Source organism: Aquila chrysaetos, chromosome 2 (assembly GCF_900496995.4).
Source record: "Aquila chrysaetos chrysaetos chromosome 2, bAquChr1.4, whole genome shotgun sequence".
In the NCBI taxonomy this organism is placed as follows: domain Eukaryota; kingdom Metazoa; phylum Chordata; class Aves; order Accipitriformes; family Accipitridae; genus Aquila; species Aquila chrysaetos.
In genome coordinates this window covers 61,485,723-61,508,085 of record NC_044005.1, presented here as the reverse complement: position 1 = coordinate 61,508,085, position 22,363 = coordinate 61,485,723, and the positions used below count along the sequence as shown (strand labels likewise).

Here is a 22,363-nt window from a genome sequence, read left to right as displayed (position 1 = left end):
AAGTTCACCATAAAACCAAAGGAGTATGCTTGTATGTCCCATCTCTCTGCTTATGAGCTAGTGAAACGTTAAAACTAAGGGATTATTTCCTGCAGAAGAGCATACATGAATAATAAAAAGAAAACCTGTGTTGTCTAGGTCATACCATATCTAAAATTGTAGTGAATTTGCATTCCTGCTACTACTTTGTAGCATTAATGTTTGGGGTTTTTTTTATTAAGTATTTAGGCACATTCATAAGGGATATTCTACATTTGGATTAACAGCCTTGACAGGGTCTACACAGCTTTTAGATTCTAGAATTTTCTAAATTCTTCTGATTTGTTACAAATATACAAAGTGTAATGAAACGGTGGTGGTGGTGGTGAATCTCAAAACCAACTGCTAGTTTCACATATGGTACTAAATGGTCACCCTGATGTACTTAAGCCACCTTAAAAAGGCCACAAAGGTTTTGTGAAACAGGATACCCTTTGTATAACCAATGCATGCCTTGCTAACAACTGTGCCCCTGAAAAACTAAAAGACTGATAAGAAGGGAACATCCTACCCCAGGAGGCACGGGAAGTTGAATAATTGCTAATAGGAATGAAGTCAGTAAAGATCTTCGGTAACTGGGGGACAGGTAAAGGCAGCTGAGGGAGATCATGACCACCAACCCAATTCAAGACCAAAAAGATTTACCCCCCCACCTCCTTGAGCGTGCGCTGTAGAATAAAAGAACACTGTACCTTTAATTCGAAGTGGAGAAAACTTTAGCCCAATAGAAACCGTGGTAGATAAGCGACTACCAATAGCAGTTTTGGGGAAGAACTTTGGAAACAAAATATGTAAAACTAAACTGTATAAATTGCTTGCCCATTTAGGTGTAAGGTGTGCTAGCTTTGTGGATTACCACCTAGCCCCCATCTTTGTGCAAACATGAATTGGAATAAAATACCTCTGGTCTGCGTGTATATTGGCGTCTTGCACACCGGGTAAACGACCCCACTTTGGGGACGGCAATCCAACAGAAGTTGCCTCTAACCAGATTTGACAACATTCAAGCAGATTCGAATCAATGACCAACAGGCCAGGCGGTCCATATCCCGTTTTTCTGATGTTTCAACTATACTCTTTTTCCTTCATAGTTAGTTATCTACACACGTATTTTTTTTCTCGAAGCAGTGTGTCCCTGCAGTAAAGATCATCAACCGCTTCTTGGGCTGTGTTAGCAAGTGATTTCAGCAAGGAATTACTGCGCCCTATTTGGGGCTTGTGGGACCGTGCCTGGAGTGCTGTGCCCGATTTTGGGCTTCCCACTAAGTGAAAGACATTGCCATACTGCAGCAAGTGCAGCAGGAGGCTACTCAGATGACACAGGGCTGGAGCAGTACATGGTCTACAAGGAAATGCTGGGAATTGCTTAGTTCGGCCTTAAGAATAGAAAGCTGTTCTTGCTGTCCTGCCCACCTCATGGGCAAGGAGTCGGAACTGGACTCTTCTCAGAGGTGTATGTGGACGGGATGAGAGGCAACGGGCACAGGTTGCAGCATGGGAAATGCTGATTAGACCCAAGGAAATACCTTTCCACCAGGAGGGAGGTCAAGCACTGGAAGATGTTGCTCAGGTTGGCTGTGAAACCTCTGTCCTTGCAGATAATCAAAACTCAACTGAGCAAACCCATACTGGCTCTGCTTTGAGCGAGAGGTTGGACCAGACATCCCCCAGAGGTCCCTTCCAATTTAAATTATTGTATGAGTCCATGAATAGAGTTCAAAGTACTACGTTTCCCAGTCCCTTTGTTTTAAAAAGGCAAAGAGAAAATTTCTCATCCATACCCCAGAAGTTAAGTATTTGCCTTTCAGACCAACTGTTCTGGATTGCTGTTGGACAGAATGGCTTGTCTGAGGGCAGAGAGAGGTCAAAGAGGCAAGCTAGGGCTGCTGGATTTTGGAGACTTTTGAATTTTGAAGAATTAAAGGAGACAAAAACTAAGCAGGTGTTCAAGTACAAAGACAACTAACTTCAAGTCTTCTCTGCTGAGATATTTCTGCCTTATTTCCTAGCCAAAGGAAAGCAGTTTCTTTTCAGATAGCTCTGCCTGTAGGGAACAACAAATTGGGGGGGGTGGGGGGGTGGAAGACTCCCTGAATATGTGGTATTTTGCCTGTACTAGACTTCATGTGTAAAGGGAGAATAACAACACTGAAATTCTTGGATTTTTTTTTTTTTGGTGGTCAAACTTAGGATTAATTATTTAAGTGACAAGATATCAACAAGTAACTTCAGATTTTTTTTGTTGTTTTAGAAGAATGATCCTAAACAGCTAAATCTGTTATATACTGAAGTCTTCAAATATCATGCATTCTCTCTGATCATGAAGTGAGCTAAAACATTCTAAATTTCTGAAGCGCACAGCACTCACTGAAACAAAACGAAACCCCAAACCACAAAATTTAAATTAATCTGTGGCCGAGTGACTGAGTAATGCTCTTAAGTGTTTGCAGTGTTCTGCACTGGCTTTTCTAAATTTGTTTTCTCTTTTGTGGGAACACCATGCTCAATAAGCACTGATGTTTTAGACTGCTGAAATGTTACCTTGAAAAGGTACCGACATGTTTCACAGCTAGTAGATCAATTTTGTCAAATTTTTCCTTTGTTTTTTTAAGTACCTTGGAATGTCTCAGCATCCACTCTTACAGTTTTTGTGGTTGGACACGGGGTTATGCCCTTCTCAAAATGGGCTGGACAATGATTCAATTGCATCACTTCATAATGTCCAAGATAATTTTTTTTTTTAATTTTAAACTTTTGTTGGCTATATGCAGCATGATATGCTAGTTGAAATTGGGGCAGTATTACCCAATATTTTCTTAGAAACTTTTTCTATTCAAAAGGTAAAGAAATGCATCTTTAAAGTGCATAAACACCCTGCAGAAACTTCCATTAGTAGAGTAGGATTTATTTTCCTTACTCATCTGACAAACAGAAAAATTCTCTTTTTACTTCAAACTCAAAAACACCTGATCTAGGAAGGGACCAAATCTGGAGAGAGTCACCCCCAACAGCAGAGGAAAGATGGCCTGCTTACAGGGAACACTGCTACTCCAGCTGTTATGCAGTTCTTGTAGTACACTTTGCCAAAAAATTATAAGTCATCCTGGGACATTGATTGATTGTACAGACCCTTTAATATTTTAGAAGACACACCAACTCCTCCTCCTTACGCCTTTCCACATCTTTCACAATGAACTTAACAAGGCCCACTAGCTTTTAAATCTAAACAATGGTAGTTAAGTGATGACTTTTTACCAAAAAGCATGACTTTCTTAAATCACATTAATGGAAACATTGATTGTTAATTGTCATCTTAGCATACACAAGCAATTAACTTGATATTTATGTTAGAAGATGTGATAGTTGTTTGCTTTAATGAAACAAAAGTTGTGCTGGATTCTCACCCCAAAGCAGCCATGGAAAATACCCACTGATTAAAAACAAAGATGCAATTGATTTTTGGTACTGGATGTACACCTTCTTAATTCAGATATGGTTAATTCCAACAAAGGAGGAAGTTGCTTCTTCTGAATGGTTTTGACTGCTTTTGTAATATTATTAACACATACCCCCCCCCCCCCTCATTAAATCACTGACTATTCTGGTTTTTTAACATACGTAACAAAAGGAACTAATGACAGTGGCTGCTCCAAAATAAACAAGACAAATTTTCGTGGAAAACTGCCACAGGTCATAAGCATCTACAAACAATGCTCTGGTTTTAACTCTTCGCTACATTTCAGGAACAAGAGAGTGAACAGTCTATGGCCTATAGTCCCATGACACATCTCATGATGATTCTCTGGCATTTAAACAAACAGAACCACGGGACTACTCTCATTTATGCCATGGGACTGTAAACCTGCTCTGCAGACAGCACTGCAGCAGGATGAATGCACTAACCATGGTAGTCAACGGTGAGCTGGGGAAGGGGAGCCATGCAGCTCTTGCTAACGCAACTGGATGGCACTGTGTTACTGTCATTTATTAGTTGCATGACAGTAGGCTACCACTGAGAAACCTCCTTGTTTCTGAATATGACCTTTCCCGTTTTTCTTCTCTCTTTCCTACCATATGGGAAGTCAAGACATTAGTGCCACGCAGTGCACGAATGGCTGGATCTACCACTTCTTGACTCGCGCTACTTCCACCACTGTACAAAATCTGCTCCCTGGGTTAACGTCACGCTCAGTGTTTCATATGCAAACCAACAAAGTATGTCACAGCATACTATGCTGATGTACCATATTTCCCATGCCAGTTGGGATGAAAGGCCCCTATAGCAGACAGCAGAGCAAATGGACAGGGAGACAGTTAAAAAAAAAAAAAAAAAAGTTTTGCTATGTCCTCTTTCACTTAATTTATCTTTTCTGAATATTGCATTTAGAAAAACAACAAATCCTTGCAGTAGCATACTCATTGGCTGCAAAATACAGGATTTATTTCTTTATTTAGCCTTATCTTATAATTTTTCCAGAGCCTTGGCTAGAAAACAAGAATTATTCCTAGCTTACTCATTTCTGCTACTAGTTGTGCCTTTGTTACACTCATTTAACAACTGTATAATGCCAAGCACCATTAAGGCTTTGACTTCAGTGGAGAGTTTTTAATCAATATTATAAAATAGTAACAATTAAACTGAGAATCTCAATTTGTTGTTTTAGAATTATGCAGCTTATCTTGCATGCAAAGTAGATGTAAAATGGATAAAAGCTTTTTGATTTTAAAAAGTCTTGAGATTTTTGCCAAAATCCCACAGACAAATGAGGGTGACAGGAAAGTTGCTGTCTCTTTCAATGACATACATGAATTTTGTCCCTGCCATATATTGGTACTTTTTCTTTTGTTATCTGAGAAACAACAGTAAAACAGAGCTGAAACTACTTTTTCATCTCTGGAAGAGACTTTCAAACACCACAATGACAGATCAATAATTTGTCTGGATGCGGTGTGATGGTGCAGGGGGAAAGAAAAAAGAGGGAAACATTCAGATACTAATGAGAGAAAATATATTCAGAAACACAGACCTTAAAATAAGCCTTCTGTGATATCAAAGTCCTTCTGATAAAAAGACTGAGAAAAGGTGGGAAAAAAAAATACTAAAAAATTTTGCAGAACATAGTGACCTTATTGACATGACAGTCTCAGAACTAATTAAATTAATAGAAAATATTTCACTTCTCTATGTCAGAGCCCTCACTAAATTTACTAGTACTATCTAGATATTTTTTTGTCAGTGAAAAAAATCAGGGATACCATTTTAATATAACATGCATCAAAAGAACAATTCAAAATTCTTGAGCAGTCTCAAAATTGAAATAAAATAAGACCTTTGCCTTTTAAGGAGGCATGTTAAATAGGTGGATCTCAATTTCTCAAATTTACCTTCATTCATTATTTTAATTGAAAGCCACAGTGAGTAAGGTAAAATATTCTTAAGCAGGCTAAACAGCTAATAATTTTTGTATACATATATTTATGAATTCAACTAAAGGAACATTTTTGTCTCAACTAAGTGGCACACGAATTCATAATAAAAATTAAGAAAACAAAAATAATACAAATTTTCAGAAGCTCTACAGCTCATTTTGGTGACCTATGCTTTTACAAAATTCAAGAGGAGATATTTTGGAGACTCAACAAGATACAAGCCCCCAGATTTGATTAGGAACGTTAAAGTAATTCTAGCAACTGAATAGAAAGATGAGAGGGGACCTTGATGCTGAGAAGAGAAGACTGAGCAACATGCAGAACACTGACTCTAGTAATGTAGAAATAAAGACAACACAGCAAAGGGCAAAAAAGAAATACTAATTTGTACTGCACAACATGCCTTCTAATTGGCTGTGTGCATGTACTGGCTCAGCTACTATGCTCGGGTGAGCTACAGGTTACTGGGTTCATTTAGTATGGATGTAACTAATGAACACTTTTATTTTAAATGAAGAAACATAGAAGAGAGGGACTTGACATCATAGTTTTGAAACTGACTTCTACAAAACCAAAGTTGATTATTGTTTGAGCTCACAAAAACCATGGAGAATTTTTCACTGTCATTACTAAACCCATAATACCTGTGCTTGTGTAAGGGATGATTACCCAGAGCTAGTAAAATCACGTGCCTTCTGGCTGAAGTCAATTGCTCAAAATACAAAACTTGAAGGCCTTTTTCCCCTTCCTTTCCTTTTATTCAAGTGTCCAAGTTGCTTAAGCACACTATGAGTTTTTAAATTTCATGGGAAGGATCCAAAATATGAAATAATTTCAGTCAAAATACAGAATACACTGACAAATATTTAAAATATTTAATTCAGTAAAGCAATTTTAGATGCTCTTCTCCCTGCTAACCGCCCCCCCCGAAATTACATTGGGTGGATCACAATTGTAACAATTAAAAAGAGAAAACCCACTCTGGACTTACAAAAGCAAGTACCCTAGCTTAAACATCCATAGAAGTGTCTCACGTACTCAGACACATTTGAAGAAGAAGAAATTTAGCTCGCTCAGTTTTTTAGAAAGTCACAGTTGTATCAGTTTTCTTCTATGGTAGAAAAAAAAACCCTAAAAGCACAATGATTTTAAATAGCGAGCTAAGGTTGAGATCCTTTTTATGTTCTAAGAGGAAATAAAGACAGAGACCTTTTTTAATCCAAATTACAAATTTTTTCAATACAGAATAATTATAATAAAAGTCTGACCCGTACTTGTGTGTTAGCCTTCCATACTAGCAGCAATTAGTCATAGCTGTAACACTCTTCAGGCCCCAGTTCAAGAAGCAATTCTCAATCATGCGTGTGGCTCAATAATTTATATATTATTTCCCACTGATGCTAGAGATAACTGGACCCTCATGATCTACTTAAGACTCAGAACAAGTCAAGCTTGTTCTCAGTGAGCAAGTTGGGGACACAATGTCATCTTCCATCTCCACCACAAGCACGCTGTGCTCCAGTATTTAACCAGGGGAACCTTCTCAGCCATCTCCCGCAGCTCTCCAAGAGCTTTATGGTGTCCCAGCTACCTTCAGTAGATATGCTAGTTAGTTCAGGTCTGTCTTTAATATAGAGCAGTCCCAGTAGGAAATACAGTGGTGACTTAGGTAAAAGTTGTAAAGGGGACTGGAAGAAACACAAATTATTATAAAACATTTGTATGTGTATTTTTTAATAGATGGCATGGCATTAAGGTGAGATTAAAAAAAAAAAAAAGTAACAGCATATTCTATGAATATATAGAGACCACTGATGGGAGCTAACCTGCAAATGACTGCAGAAAAAGAAGAGAGCAAAAGCCATCAGAAGCCTGGTTTCAAGTTTGGGGAAGTAAACAGGATAAATAATGGCAAAAAATATTATTAAATAGCTGCATTTGATATTTACAGTACAGCTGACTATTACTGGCTTTTTAAAATCAAGAAATTGCACAAGCCATTCTCTCTCCCTCCATATATACACACATAAATTATAACCCGACTTTAATAAGGAAGTTTCTCTCAACTGTCAAGAATATCCTTGAAAATACTACAAAAAACATTAAAAATAATGAGATTTAAATGTAAGTTACTAACCTTCTTGTAGTCCATTATATTTCCTTTTCCTTGTGCCTTAAAGAGAAAGAGAGATTTTTATATAAGACATTACATACTGCAACTCTAGTTTGTAAGAATAAAGAATGCAATTAGAAGAGCTACTACTTTAAATATAACTGACTTTCTTTAGGAATCTGATACGGAAAAACCTAAAATACAACCAAATGTGTTAGCAGATTATAAAACATGGTTCTGTTTCAGATGAGAGCTGCAGATACTCAATGTAATTTTTAGGTTTTTTATTATGACTTGTAGTTAAACATTTGTTGAATCCAAAATGTTTTGGTCTTAAGAAATCTTGCTGTTTGCATTAATTAATCTCTCCTATGAGATCTGAAATAAACTATATGTTGTATCAGCAATAACAGGATTTATTTTCTTAAAAGAGAACTCTCCGTATATGTATAGTGATTTGCACACAGGTAATAGTCTAGAGCTCTCAAAAGAGGATGTCAGGACCATGTCAGCGCTATTAGACCTAGGTTAGAGGTGCTTTTGGTTTAGAATTGTATTTAAGTATCAGCATCACCCTTAAGCAGCAGATACAAACAACCTATAACTCCTAACACATTCAGAAAGAAGTATGAATAAATTTTAAATTTCTTCTTGCCCAGACGCAGAGAAGTATGTAGTCCAAATTCCTCAATTTTGTCACAGGATGATGAGAACAGAAGATGTCTATGTCTTTCTCACCCAGTGGCAGTGCTCTGCCAGACCCAGAGCATTCCTGCTTAACCGACCTGAAGCCCTTCCCTTAGGTCAGATCCAGCCGTATCATTACCACCCCATCCAACTCCAGCTCTTCTCCTTGCAGGCACATTGAGGGGAAAAAAACCCCAAACAAAACCAAAACCACAGAAAAACCCCCACCCGTTTCTTTCCCTCTAGCCTCCACAAGGGAAAACCACAAACCTCAGTTCTTCTGGAACACGTCTCCTGAAAAGTTGTAGACTAGGACCACTACCTCTCCGTGTCCTCTGCGGGGACTGCAGAGAGCAGCCAAGAGGAGCAGGCCAGCTGGCATAAGGAGAAGAGCTGAGGCCCGCACTGAAGAGGAACGCTATGTGGCAAGCACAGCTTTGAAGAGATGTTGCCGAGATGGCACAGATTTAGAAGATAAATTAATTTTTGTATGGGAGGAAAAATAAAATAGAGAAAAGAAGTGATGAGAAACTAAGCAAGCAGAACAGGAAGGAAAACAGTAGATAACAAAACTGATTTCTCTGAAGGAGAAAGGGGACTGATCCACAAAACCTCTTTACTACTCTCTTTAAGCTTCTTAAAAGTCAGCTTTTCTGGAATGCATATTAAGAAAACAGCCTGATAGCATTTGGGAGTAGCAAAACCACTGCCAATAACTGCTTCCTTATTTGTGTATTCCCATCTCTTTGATTTGCCAACTTTTATTCACACCGGTTGGATCTTACGGCTTCTTCAAAATGTATCGAGTAGTTATATTGTATATCAGACACACCAGAAATATGTTCTTCAACAAATGATTGCCTACATGCAGATTCACACTGCAGCGGAGAATTTGCCAACACGTTTGAGGAAGATGCTTTTTAGTCTTAGCAATACCAGAAAAGGTGTGCTCAGCATGCCTCCTCCTGCACCTAATACACATTACAAACAGCATGCTCTGTTCCTCTCAAGCATTCAAGTCAATGGCAGTGGTGCTTCTCCAAGCAGCAACCTCATCTTTACTACAACTGCACCTTTGCTTTTTTTCTTTTTTTTTTTCCTCACAGTAGTTTGGCTCTGACTTTTACTGACCCTGATCTCAGACACACAGATCTTTTTTTCCTTTTACATCAGACTTCTGCATCTGGTTCAGCTTCTTCAAAGGTATCGAGCCTCATTTGCAAAAGGTTATGCACTCTTGTCAAACTTGGATAACTTTCTAGGTCTCACCACTTGGCCAGGGAGCTCAGCCTCTGAATTTTGGGGCTCTGGGCCCTCAAAGAAAAGCATCTGCTTACCAGCATATTAGAGACATGAACGGCCAACTCAGCTCAGCCTTCCTCCTGAACACCAAAGATCACCATGTGCCAGTAGTGACGGACAATAATACCATGACATTCTTCATTAATAAATGAGGTGGTGTGAAATCAACTCACCTTGCCGGGAAGAAAGATCCCCAAATCCCCCATGAAATTACTCAAAATGCATCAGATAAGCAGACCACAAGTGGATGGTTTAAGACAATGCTTTTGGAGCAGGTTTTCAGGATGCTTTCCAATATTGACTTTTCTTTCTCAGATGAGATGGTCCCTTTTACATGTCTTAAAACCTACACTTGAGAAATACTTGATAAAGCATTTGATAAATGCTTTTCTTCCAGCCCTGCTTCTTCTGAGAAGGCTTAGAAAGATATGGTGAAAGGCACATGGATTACCTTGGCCTAGATGAGATGATTCTAGTTTCTGAGTTATTCCTTTTTTAAATTACAAATGCTATGAGATAAGATGGATTCTAGACCTGTTCTTGAGGGATTCTGCTTAATTTCTTCACTCAAACTTCGATCTTTTGTACCTCACTGCTTAGATATTGGGTGCCTGTTAAAGCCAGAGAATTTTTTCCTCTTGTCTGGCAAGATGTATCTTTAAGTGGCTAAAAGTGACTGAATACTTCTGTCTTTTGAGCCCTAGGAAATCCTCCATCCTATAATCCTGGATTAGCTGCTAAATTTCAAGAATACAGGGCTTTCCAAAAGCTCAGTGGGACTGCATTCAGCAACTATTACAACACTTAGTCTGAAGAAGAGCATTCAAGCATTTCTTTGTCTACCACAGTGTTTCCTAGGAACCATTTAAGGTTGGGTGGTTTGTTTTGTTTTGTTTTTTAACATTTCAGGACTCTACTCCAACGCTCCAACCCATGATCCTTTTAAAATAGACACTTGACCAAACAGTTCATTGGGCATTTTAGTTTTAAATGCACAAAGGTGGAGGGTGTTGGTGGTGAGGTCAGTGAGAACAGGGGAGACTTGGGTCTTTATGGATCATTCATTTGTGTGTGTGTGTATATCTCCATGTATATACACACACACGTACACATACCTACGCATTTTTTTCCTCCTATGACAAGGCTTCCCCCTATACACATCCCAAGTCCCTTTTAAGGTAGCCTCTAAATTTCATCCAAATCAGAATCTAATTTTCTCAAAACACATATATTTAGCATTGATGCAACCGTCCGCACCTGGATATCTGACGTGTTTTGTTCTTTCCAAATGTGGAGACAAGGGGGCTTTTAAAAGGTCAGCAGCAGAAAGGTGCACATGGCTATCTCCACTCAAAAGGCTACCTTGGGAACAGCAACTGTATCCAGACCTCTGACAAGATAACTGTGGTGAGACAATCACACAAGTTCTGGGCACTCCATAGCAGCTCAGGCATCCTTCATGACCTCTCTTGAAACGCTGCTTTCACCTAAGATACGCATGACAGGCACTGAGTGCCAGACACATGCTTTCTGAGCAGTATACCACTGTGGAGGCTACTAGGGGCAATGGGGCTCTCTACCTCCACTTTCGTGAACCCCAAGACCTTCCTGCAGGAGGGGGAAGCTGCCAAGGGGAAGTGCTGCCCTTAATCCATCATATGAATGCTTATATGGGCAGACAATCAAAGGAAAAAGCCAGATTAATCAGCAGTAATTAAAGGTCCCTAATGTGATTCCCATATGCCTAGTCATAAACTCAGCTACTAAGAAAAATTCTACCTGACAGGGACCGAGCGCACTGTGCATGCTTTGCCTATTTAAACCATACAAATTACATTGCACAAGAGGGTGGCTTATGAGCATACCCTTGTGAGTTCTGCCAACATGAGAAAGTATCTGGTTTGAGTGCTTGGCCTACACTGAATGTCACATAGTGAATGTGACTATGGATGATATCTCAAGAAGCTTGTAGTTAATGAAATGTAATTTTCCTTTCTAAATCAACAGAAGCCAAGAAGGGCTCCTGGATGAGGTGTTCTACTCTGTCTTAAGCAAAAGCAGTAGTTAATAGATGCTTTTGCATAGAGCATGTCACACCCCGCCCCCCCCCCAACTTCAGAAAGAACTGCTTCATTGTTTCTATAATGCCCATTTTTGGTATGAGAATTAGTAAGCAGACAGACGGCACTCCTGGAGTCCTGCAACCTCCTCTAGATTCTGCAGATGGGAAATTGTTTCAGAGCTTTTATACACTGTGCTGTGGTAATACCATTATTCTCCAACTGCAATCATCCAAATCCATTTACATTCAACTTGCATATGAGCCTTGTCTTGAGACTGTAGAATTCCAAAATTCCTCATCACACATTATAAACTACCAGCCCCTAATTTCAAAATGACAGAAGGCTTGCTTCACTTTAAGATCCCCCAACTCCATACTACTGTAAGGTTGTAGATTCTGCATATACTTCCCAAAATTTCACTGCTGAAGAGACTATGCCTCTTGCTTGTGGTATGTGAAGGCAGGCTGCAACCTGGCCATCATGAATGCAGAACTAGGCAGAGGCTCAGACTCCACACCCTCTACCCAAGAGTCCAGCTTTCAGAATCAGCAAGGAAAGAAGCCATCGGCAAGCACATTTTGAATTAATATGCTTGCATAGAGCTAGCTTCTTATTGAAGGCAGCAGCCTTTCTACTGAAAAATCTGGGTAACAACTGCAGGAATTTCCAAATGGTAGTCATCACCGCTTCTCAGACAAACAAAACATATCCAACTGATGCAGGAACTCAACAGAATGCTTCATTTTGGCCATTCCCCCTTTCACTCCCTGCTGCCTTCTACAGTTATCTATTTGTGTTTCAGCAACACCCAGAAAGCTATTCATGGCCCTGAATCTCGCTGTGCTACATGATACATAAAAAAGGTCTACACCATGTAGCTATCTCATTCTTATTGCCTTCCTCATCTAAGGGTTAGAGGAAAAGAACAGCTGAATTAAGAGAACAAAGAATAAGGATATTGGCCAGCTAGATCTCACAAATATTTTGTAGTGGTCAGGAAGCAAAGTTCCCCAAATCTTTCCCCCCTATCCAGAATTACTGTTCCCAGAGCCAACTTGGCAGAAGGAAATGTGTGCCTACCTTTAAACCACTGTAACGCAAAGTTCTCTGCTTTAAGCTGCCAGCGAAAGTAGCTTTAAGCTAAGACGTGGGACTGCACAACTAGTGCAGAGGAACACACATATGCTCCACGCAAATGAGTCCGCTTGTTACACTGACACACAGAAGTTTGACAGGGCTCGACTGTCAGGTCCCTAGATTTCCCCCTCTTGAAAGCGTGGGAGAGAGAGACATTAAGTATTGGACAGCAGAGGTAACCTCTCTGTTGTCTTGTCCATTGTTTCTAAGTTTCTTTGCAGATTGAAAGTATCAATAGGAAGAGAGATACAAACGGCAAAACTAGGAAATTCTAAACAATGTTTTAATTTACCTCTCTGATCTGTTTAATCCATGCCTCCCTTCCAAGGAATTCCTGATGGAGGACTGCAGGAGCAGAATTCAAACTGAAGGCCATGGTGTCACTAGAACTTTCTTTAACAAATGGCTGAAGGTCTGAATGTAGCTGAAAGAGAAGAACATCTTTCTTCAATTCCCAGGAACAGTCTATACATATCCACCCACTCACCAAATCAAGGTCCATATCCTGATTCTATACCTACTCACCACTTGTACTTTGGTTGCACTTTTTCAAGTTTGGGGGAGGGATAGGAAGATGTTGAAAGCATTGCAGTGGCAGAAAGTTGTGGTAAAGAGAAGCATGTAGAGAATCTGCAAAGGTAAAGGACAGCTTGCAGAGCTGGGCAAGAGACAGGACACAGCCAGGTAGGTGATTGTTGAGTGGCGGGAAGCAGAAAAAACATAAAGGAAAGAATGATCCAGTCTTTGGTGGGAAGGATACAGTTTTTAATCTGTGAAGGATAATATATTGTACTTTCTAGTACCCAAGTACTTCTGACAAAGGAAACACTACATAGCTAGGAGCTTTCTATGAAAATTATGCAATCCTTTACACACAACTATATGTCAACGGTGAATGTATTAAAGCATACACAAAATATTAAGGCTATAGGCTGCACTGGAAGCAATTCTGGTAGAGTTGTACCTAGTAATAGCATATAGTGGCATTTCTATGGCAGTAAAGCTGTGCTTTATAAAACCACTTCCTTATCCTGGAAGAACTAGAAACTATCTAAACCAACTCAGCTGAAGTGGATGGGAGGTCTGTCTGCCTGTCTCAAGCTACATCTATACTTGCAAGTAGTGCAATACAGTAGGAGCGGATCTTTAGGGCAAAACAAGAGTGTCAAGGATCCGAGTTCCACACTGTGTGTGTTTTCCTTTGGACTAACTCTAGCTGTGGACTGAAAGACTTCTAATGGAAATCAGAGGCCTCCTCTGGGAAATCCTACTGCTGCAGAGGTGTAGGCTGCTCCTGCCCATATCTGGTGACCTCCCTCCTTATTCTCCAGCTACCCCCTCTGGAAGTTACCTCCACAGCAGATTATTCAGAAGGGAACGTATGCAGGTCCTTCAGCCACTGCAGCTCATGCCTCAGCTTGTGTGCTGCTGCAGGCAGTTGAGCCTCTTGGTACAAATCTCTGCATGGTGGCAGCTGAGACCCAACACGTGCGTCCTCCTGCAACTCCGCTACTAGGACAGTGGCTTTAGGAAGAACGTAGGAGCAGAGAAGGTAAAGGTTTAAGCTGCTACAGAAAGATGCGCTAGAGGGATGTTAACAGAGCCTTGAATGAAATAAGCTACATTGCCAGGAGTGTGATTTTGCCAATTCATAAGCACTGTTCATACCAGCAGTTTCTGCAAACGTCTTCACACCAGGCACCAGTCAAATCTCTCACCATCACTGACCTGCTGGCAAAAGTCTACAGCATAGTGGCAGTATACGACAGAGCTCAAAAGCAACACATCTTACAAGTCTTTCTGTATTTAAGATCCCAGAAGGAAAGGAAAAGGCGTACCTTATGACTCATAGACATGTGCTTTCCATACTGAAATGCCACGTCCTGAATCTCAGCACTGTGCTTTGCTAGCTCCATTGCAGCCTGGCAGCTCTTTGCCAGCAAGGCACTATGTGACAGGAAAACCTGCTCCTTCCACCTCGATATGCTGATATCATCTGTAAGACAGTTTTCCTGAAAATGAAGCAAAGGCTAACATGAAAACACCAAAACTGCAGCTGTGTCAGCTTGCAAAAGTCAACAGTGTGGCACAGGATAAAGCGACACGTGGTGAGTAACAAAACTCTGGGTGCCACAGTGCCAAATAAAGAAGGGCATTCTTTTGGGGATGAGTAGAGAAAAGTATCAGAATAAATACACTGGCAGCTTCAACAAACAACGTTTTCATTTTCTGCTGAAAAAGAACAATGCAAATTAAGTGGAGCTGTCAACAAATTCAGCATAGATCCTTTTCTTAATGACTGTATCATTACACTGAACATCAACAGCCCACTATATTCCTCACGAGGGACTGGGGAGAAAAAAAAAAGAAAAAAAGACAAAAAAAACCCAGAGTACATCTGCATTTCAGCCCCTTGCCAGTTACTAAGAGCCAACAATCCCAAACAAACTTGAGAAGTCCCTACAATTTCTCCTTTGTAGTCAAGAAAAAAAATAATTACTAAAGGTATTAAAAAGCCTTATAGAACTGCATTGGAAAAATGAAGGGCTGTGATGGAGGACTTGTACCTCTTCTACTCCCATATTAAGGGCAAAGAATGACTGAAAGTATTAAAAAATAAACAAATAAAGCTGTGATTTAGAAATGTCGGGTATTAACTTCCCTAGGGGACTGACAGAGATCTCAGTGATGCCTCTAGTGAACTTTATCGCCTTGACTTTAAGGTCAGAGATACTCAACGCTTCTCAGAATCCTTTGTATCCAAAATATTAATTTGGATTACTTTCCACAAAGTGTTTTAATTAACACAAATCCAATCCTTTCCCCCAAACCCAAATTCAACTGCAGCTCCTTTGGCTCACAAGGTGTTAATGTGCCACTATTTTACTAATGGGTCTTCAAAGGTAGACATGACTCAATCTCTCTCACATACACATGTTACTGTCACACCTTTAGGTACTCTCTAAAGAGGGAAAAAACCAAAACCCCAGAAGACCACAGTTATTTTGCTTAGAAAAAACTAAAAGCAGTAATGAGAAGCTACAGAAAAAATTTCAAGCATATAAATGTTAAAAAGTTTGTAATTTCTCAGTTCAGCCAAATCTGTAGCGTACACTAAGGCAAAAGGTATTCTTTAAAAGAGTAATATAAAAAACCTCTTATATAACAAGCCTTTTTCCCTCAAAGTGACGTCAATTAAATTACTTAGAAACGAGCAAGAAGTAATTCTGTGTGACCCTATAGTTTTCCAGCAAGGTATTATCTGTCATGAAATCGGTAACAAATGAAATAGAATCCATCCGTTCAGCTCTAATTTTCCTCCCTTATGGATATCACCCAGAAGTGCTGTGTTACAAGGGAGAGGATAATTTGAGACTAATGGAAAAAGTAGGAGAATTCTGCAATGCCAAGTAACACAGAGCTATATCAAAATGCCTTTGCTTTCAGACATACTATTAACTTATACAAGGGAAGTGAAGAACAGAGAAACCACATGTTTGCTGTTATGTATATGATAACTTACAAAGTCAAGCCTAACTTTTGTGTTTCATTTTACTGTAGTATTTTTGTTTTAATATCTTAAGTCAGCCCAGAGCATGTGCAAATTCCCGTGACTGGCAAAATGTCAAAATGAGCATTTAATTCAAGTAGTTTCCTATATATCAAGTCTTTTTTTTCCACTCAGATACAGATAAATTTATTTTAAATTTAAAATCAGGAGCTCTTGGAAGACGCAACACAATCTTTTCCTTAACAACCAATCTGCTCAGCGAAAAAACTATTTACTAAAATTTGCTGGATGATATTGAAAATTGGCAGTGATTTTTATAATTATTTGTTTTAAATCCAACCAAGACAAAAATATTCTAGAAAGGTATCCTGAAACAATTTATGAAGTTAAAAAGTCTTTCAGAAGACCCGTAAGTTGAAAATGTTTGCTTGTTGGAGCCTTTGAGCAGTAACAGAAATGCGGACATTATCAAATACCAGCTGCAGGAACTGAAGAAGCTTAAACAGTCATTGCAACTCGACGTATACAACGAAATTAATTCTATGATTTGTTACAAAAAGTATATTCTTCTTAAACAAATTCGAATTTCATCACAGGATTGAGAGTGATGGCACAAGTTACTGTCCACTACATGAACATCATGTAGGAGCTTCAAGCATCTAAAATGGACATCTAACTTCAAAAAAAAAAAAAAAAAAAAAAAAAAAAGAGAGACACAAAAATTTGAGACATATTTGAAGATATGGTATTGAAATCTTAAAAAGATAGGTATTGTGAATCTCTGTGTTACAGAAAGAAGTCAGTTGTAAAAAGGCATTATGCCCATATGGATGTGGTTTAGCATATGAGCTTGCAAGCCAAAATACAGCAGATTTTAATCACAGAATGTCTTATGACCACATACCCCTAAAGCTTCTGCTGCTTAAGAAGGCAGAAGCAGACACAACCTTTCTTCAGCAAAGTTTTCCAACAATCCAAATGCCATTTTTTCCCAAGCTTAACTCTCATGTTTATATATAAACTGTCCACCAACCACACTGCATTCTTACAGCAAGGGCATGTATGACAAGTTCTAAACACTATTTTAAAACATCAAGGGAAAAATGAAACTAGTTCTAGATTGCAAAGTCTGTGAAATCTGACATTGTGACAGCACTTATTATTTTTAGAGAAATTTTCACTTTTTTTTGTAAGCTTCGTTTTGTTTTGTCAGCAGTGGGTATTTCAAAGGATAAATATAAAAGTGGACATCAGTTGGCCCAGAAGACTCTTGGCAGCCTTTCATATAAAAGCCTTTTTAAACTCAAATCAATTCTAGCTGTAGTTGACAGTGCTCAGACATTTGAGTAACTAATGCCTATGGAGTGACCCCATTCACAAGTTCTGTCACCAAGAGATGTGTCCAAATCACAACCAACCCTGATGCTGTCTGGGTAGCAGAAGCTGGATGAAGAGAGCCGAACCCCTCACCGTCCCCGGAAGAAAGCAGCCAACTCCAGATACAGTTTGGATAATGTCAGCATGGGAGTACAGGGAAAATAGCCGAATCCAGCTCTGTCAATCATAATTTCCTATGGGAAATTAAGAACAGCTGAGGGTGCTCCCATTTTACTAATGGCAAGGTCAGTTACTGTTTTGTTAGAAAGAAATTGGCTAGTTGAGGATTTTTGTTAAGCTACTTCCATAATTCAAATTGGGCTTGAAACAATCACCTCGGACAACACAAGACAAAAAACTTTTAGAAAATGAAATTGCAGGACAAAATATGCAATCATAACCATCAGGAAGGGCAGCTCTTAGTGATGGTAACAAGGATCCCCAGTACAAAAGCGGCACTTACAATAACTCAGTTTGATTTGACATGCCAAAGAAGATGCTTATATGCAGTTCAGCTGAAAACTTATTAAGGAAAATATGAATGAAAACTGTGTCTTAAGAGTGCACAAAACCAGAAAGGAGTAGAAGTCAGAGACTTTTCAATGTAAAACTTCAGTTTGAGCCTTTTTTTTTTATTTCCATACCACAGCAGCTCTTTCTTAGTCATCTCATCACAGAAATATTTTTAAATACATTTTAAAGCTTTAAATTCAGTAGTTCAGGAACTTCTATTTTACATAAATAAAATCCAATACAACTATGAATCTCTGTACCAGTAGCAAGACCCTGCAAAACATCTTGCACATGGTTCACATAAGCTTTCAACAGATGTATTCCTGCTTGCTGAACATGACAGGGCATGTTTTATTGGTCTATTAATACATGTCTTCACTGCTTTTGGAGCAACAAGGGTGTCTGCAAATGGATCAATAAAGCATGCGACTACCTAAAACTGTTATCGTGACACTGTAAAAAAAGCAACACACAATGTAAAAAAAAAATTTTGAAAACTTATAGTAAATTTAAATACCTCTCCACATCTGTTACTTTTAAATCTCTCTGGAAAAGCTTAGTATTTAAAAGAGCAAAAGCAGTAAACAAATAGCATTGGCCTTCTTTCTAGCTATGCTGGGGTTTTTTTTCCCCTCTGACACATTTACCCATTCTTTTCACAGATGCTCTTTACTCAAATTCCATATTTTATCCTTCCCTTTTGTCTTGCAAGAGAAACATTTGTTTAAAAAAAAAAGTGGAAGCTCTGACTCTGACTGCTGCCCTGCTAAAAGTTGGTTTATGTGACTCAAAATACATTTGATCTACCTCCTATGGTAAAATTCATAAGCAAATCCTTTACTTATAACATAGACTCATAGCAGTCCAGTTGATGGACACGTGCAGTATCCCAAAACATTACTCCTCAAAGCAGGACTGGTGACCAAACATCAAAGAAGAACTGGTACAACTTGCTGCATGTAGTCTGTGCTTTGCTGGAAAATAAACTTATTTTCATTACCCCCCCCCCCCCCCCCATTAGTCTAAAACAAATACCTGTTAATTCACTATTTGGTACAATGAGTACTTGCCACTAAGTATTTCTTTTTTAAACTTGTTTTACACATTAGTTATGCACAATTTTCAAACAGTTGCATTGAAAATTTCAACAATACCAAACAGCTCTTCTAGCCATCAGTGGAACATGTTGGAAACGGTCTTGTCTTACATAACAGTCCCCATTCTGACAAGAAAAATGAGTTTTGGTAATGCACATTTAGCATCAGCTAGATATTCTAGATGCAAGGAAAAAAACCAACATAGCAGTTTCCCGTGAAAGTCCCAAATACTTTAAGATTGCAAGAATGGTCTGGCAGGTGAAGCACAAGAGCCAACACACTCAAGTCCTCCTCTTGATTCTGCTGTTTGACCTTGAGCTTCCCTGCATCTCTCGTCCCTGTTCAGTGAACTGACAGGGACGTTAAAGCATTCTGCATTAATATTTGTTAAATGATCTGGGATATTAAGACAGAAGGTTTCTAAAAGTGCAACAGTATTCTGTGAATTAGCAAACATTTTAGAAGCCTTCAGTAGGCCTTCAGGCCTTTTAGAAGCCTTCAGAAAGTAGGAAACAGACTCAGTGCAATGTTTTTTCTGTTAAAAATAGGTACCATGATCCTGAGTGAAGGCCAGATTAGACAACTTTCATCTTTGCACTAACGTACAAATTTTTACTCCCAAATTAGACCTAGATTTAGGAAAGACAGACAGAGACTGGCAATAATGTCCTTCACTCACAGAATTTTGGGTTGAGAGAAGATTTAGCACACAAAGCTGCAAAGGTTTATCACATCACCTCTTTCTGTTCCAGCTTACAGTCCAAAACACTAGCTTAATATTGCTAATGCAATGTCTTAAACCACAGCAGCTATTTGGTATTTTGAACATGAGTGGCAGCCCTAACCTTCAGCCTGTCTTTGCAACCGAAGCCTACACTTTGTAGTTTGGGTTGTCACTTCAAATAAAGATGAAAAGTTAAAAATTATCTTTATTTTCCCCGTTTCACATAGATCTAATGACTCACTATGCAGACAAGATGAAGAATGACCAAACAGAATGTACTAAAATGGGATGGCTGTCGGATTGCATGTGGTTTTACAGAGAAAAAAAAGTGGTAATGAAAGCTGTCAAATAATTATATCCATTATATGTCTTCAGGAGTAAATAAGGTCAGTCTTCTTAAGTCAAATGATTCTTCCAATTCTCCTACTGGGTCATGCAAATGAAGTAAACTGAAACATTCTTTTTGGGGTAAACATGAACTTAAGGTCTCAGAGGAGAAAGGTTAATTTTGCAGAGTTATTTTTGTATTTTTGTCTACCATCTATGTAGACATCTAGCAAAGCTCAAAACAACTTGGTGCCAAATTAGTCTATTTTATGGTACTGGGGAGCTTTATAACAACTGCGTTACAGACATTTAACATATGAAGTACAGTTTTTCTGCCTCAAAAAAAAAAAAAAAAAAAAAACCAAAACCAAAAACCAAAAAAACAACAACAACAAAAAAAAGGTGAGAGGATATCCTTCTGCTTTTCCAAATTTAAGACATTCCCAGCAATGAAAATGCCATTACTAACATCCCTATGCACTACTCTTAAAAAAAAAATAAATCTTGACTTTTGAGATTTAGTTGTGAAGTAGATTTAAGCATTTGTCTTACCTATAGGAAATGTAGTACACATTTTTGTTTCAGTCAAATTGCAATTGGGGATGGAGGATAAGACAGACCAACAACTGACCTAGTCCATTTGGCAACCCTTGCTAAAGAGATGTTCAGGACATGAATGGGACACTGCTTCAGCAGAATAGTGTGAGGAAAGCAGCAGGGATATGTCTCATATACAACATGGAACGAAATTTCTCAGAGGACAAGATAAAAAAAAAATTAAAGGAGATCCCACACTTGTTTGTTCTAGGTCTCATCAGAAGACATGCACTACCCATTATAACGAAAATTCAGACATGTAAATTTCAGTATCTTTTATGCCACCATACTAATTATGATTTGAGTCAACTGGGTTCCCCTTAGGAAGGGTATACTGTACTTTCAACTCTCCTTAGACAGAAAAAGTCACTGAAACAAAATAAGTCTTTGCTATTTGTAATTGGGCCAGGGCAGGGTAAACATCATGCAGCTGTGCTTAGTTTATCTCACACTTCCCTTGTAACCTACACATGTGGAGTGCTTCAGTAATGCAACAGAAAATAAACAGAAAGACTAAGAAAAAGAAGATTAAGACCTTCTGCAGTGGCAGGAACCCAAAAGAGTCCACAACATTTCTCATTTATACAGGGGCCATGGTTAAAATAAAACGCAGTTTCATTGCTGAGATGAACTTGTAGAGCTTTACTTCTACACACAAAAGAGTAGTTGTTTTTTTAAATGTGACATATCTGGGATCTACTTGTATTTAGAAACCTGCTTGAATACGGAAAACAAAATTTTAAACATTCTTTGCAAAAATCTCAATGCCATCTATTTTAACGTATAACCTTGAGCACAGTACTTGGGAGCAACCCCGAAGGCTGAAGCCTGTTTATCCACAGGTTAAACCCAGCAGGTGCAGAAGGACCACCAAGTTCCCAACATCACATTACTGCCACGCTTCCACCCAGGGTCCCCTCCTGAGAGCCCCTCCTGAGAGGTGCCAGAGGGTGCTCCGTGCCCGTGGTCCTCCGCGCACAGCCGTGCCGCCTGGCGAGCCCGTGGCCCCAGGCGTGTCCCAAGGATGCCGCTGCCGCTTTCCTGCTGGAGGCTCTCGCTTCCTCCGAGGAAAGAGCTCAGCTCATCGGCCTGATAGCTTCCTACCTAACCGGTTTCAATCAAAATGAGAGGGATAAGCTTAAATGAGGTTAGTTTTAGTAACATGTCTTTGCTGCTGCAGAGCAGGAGAGACAGATACTGACCAGCAGAGTCGCTGGGTGCACCAGCACCCTCCGGAGCCCAGCCGCTGTTAGCTGACGGCACGCTCCGCTTGCCCACTGGGGTTTTGCTGGTGCAGAGGCATCAGTGCAGGTATCTGCTGTAGCGGTAACCAATGCGATCAGGGCTTCCACTAAGGTATTAATTTTTTTACATACTAAACACGGCAATAGTAAACCAGAGCTACAATCTACCTACACAACAAATATAAATGAATTCATATATCTC

General features: G+C 39.2%; 1 protein-coding gene across 3 annotated transcripts in view; it reads right to left on the bottom strand.

The window, feature by feature from the left end:
- PDSS2 (decaprenyl diphosphate synthase subunit 2) overlaps positions 1-22,363 on the bottom strand; it is a 122,297-nt gene that overhangs the window by 5,817 nt on the left and 94,117 nt on the right. For all 3 annotated transcript variants that reach the window (XM_030007481.2, XM_030007480.2, XM_030007479.2), the window contains exons 5-7: positions 14,610-14,783; positions 13,064-13,195; positions 7,607-7,642 (exon numbers count right to left, since the gene is read on the bottom strand). In XM_030007481.2, the coding sequence (XP_029863341.1) occupies positions 7,607-7,642; positions 13,064-13,195; positions 14,610-14,783 (342 nt within the window). The remainder of the gene's footprint in view (positions 1-7,606; positions 7,643-13,063; positions 13,196-14,609; positions 14,784-22,363) is intronic.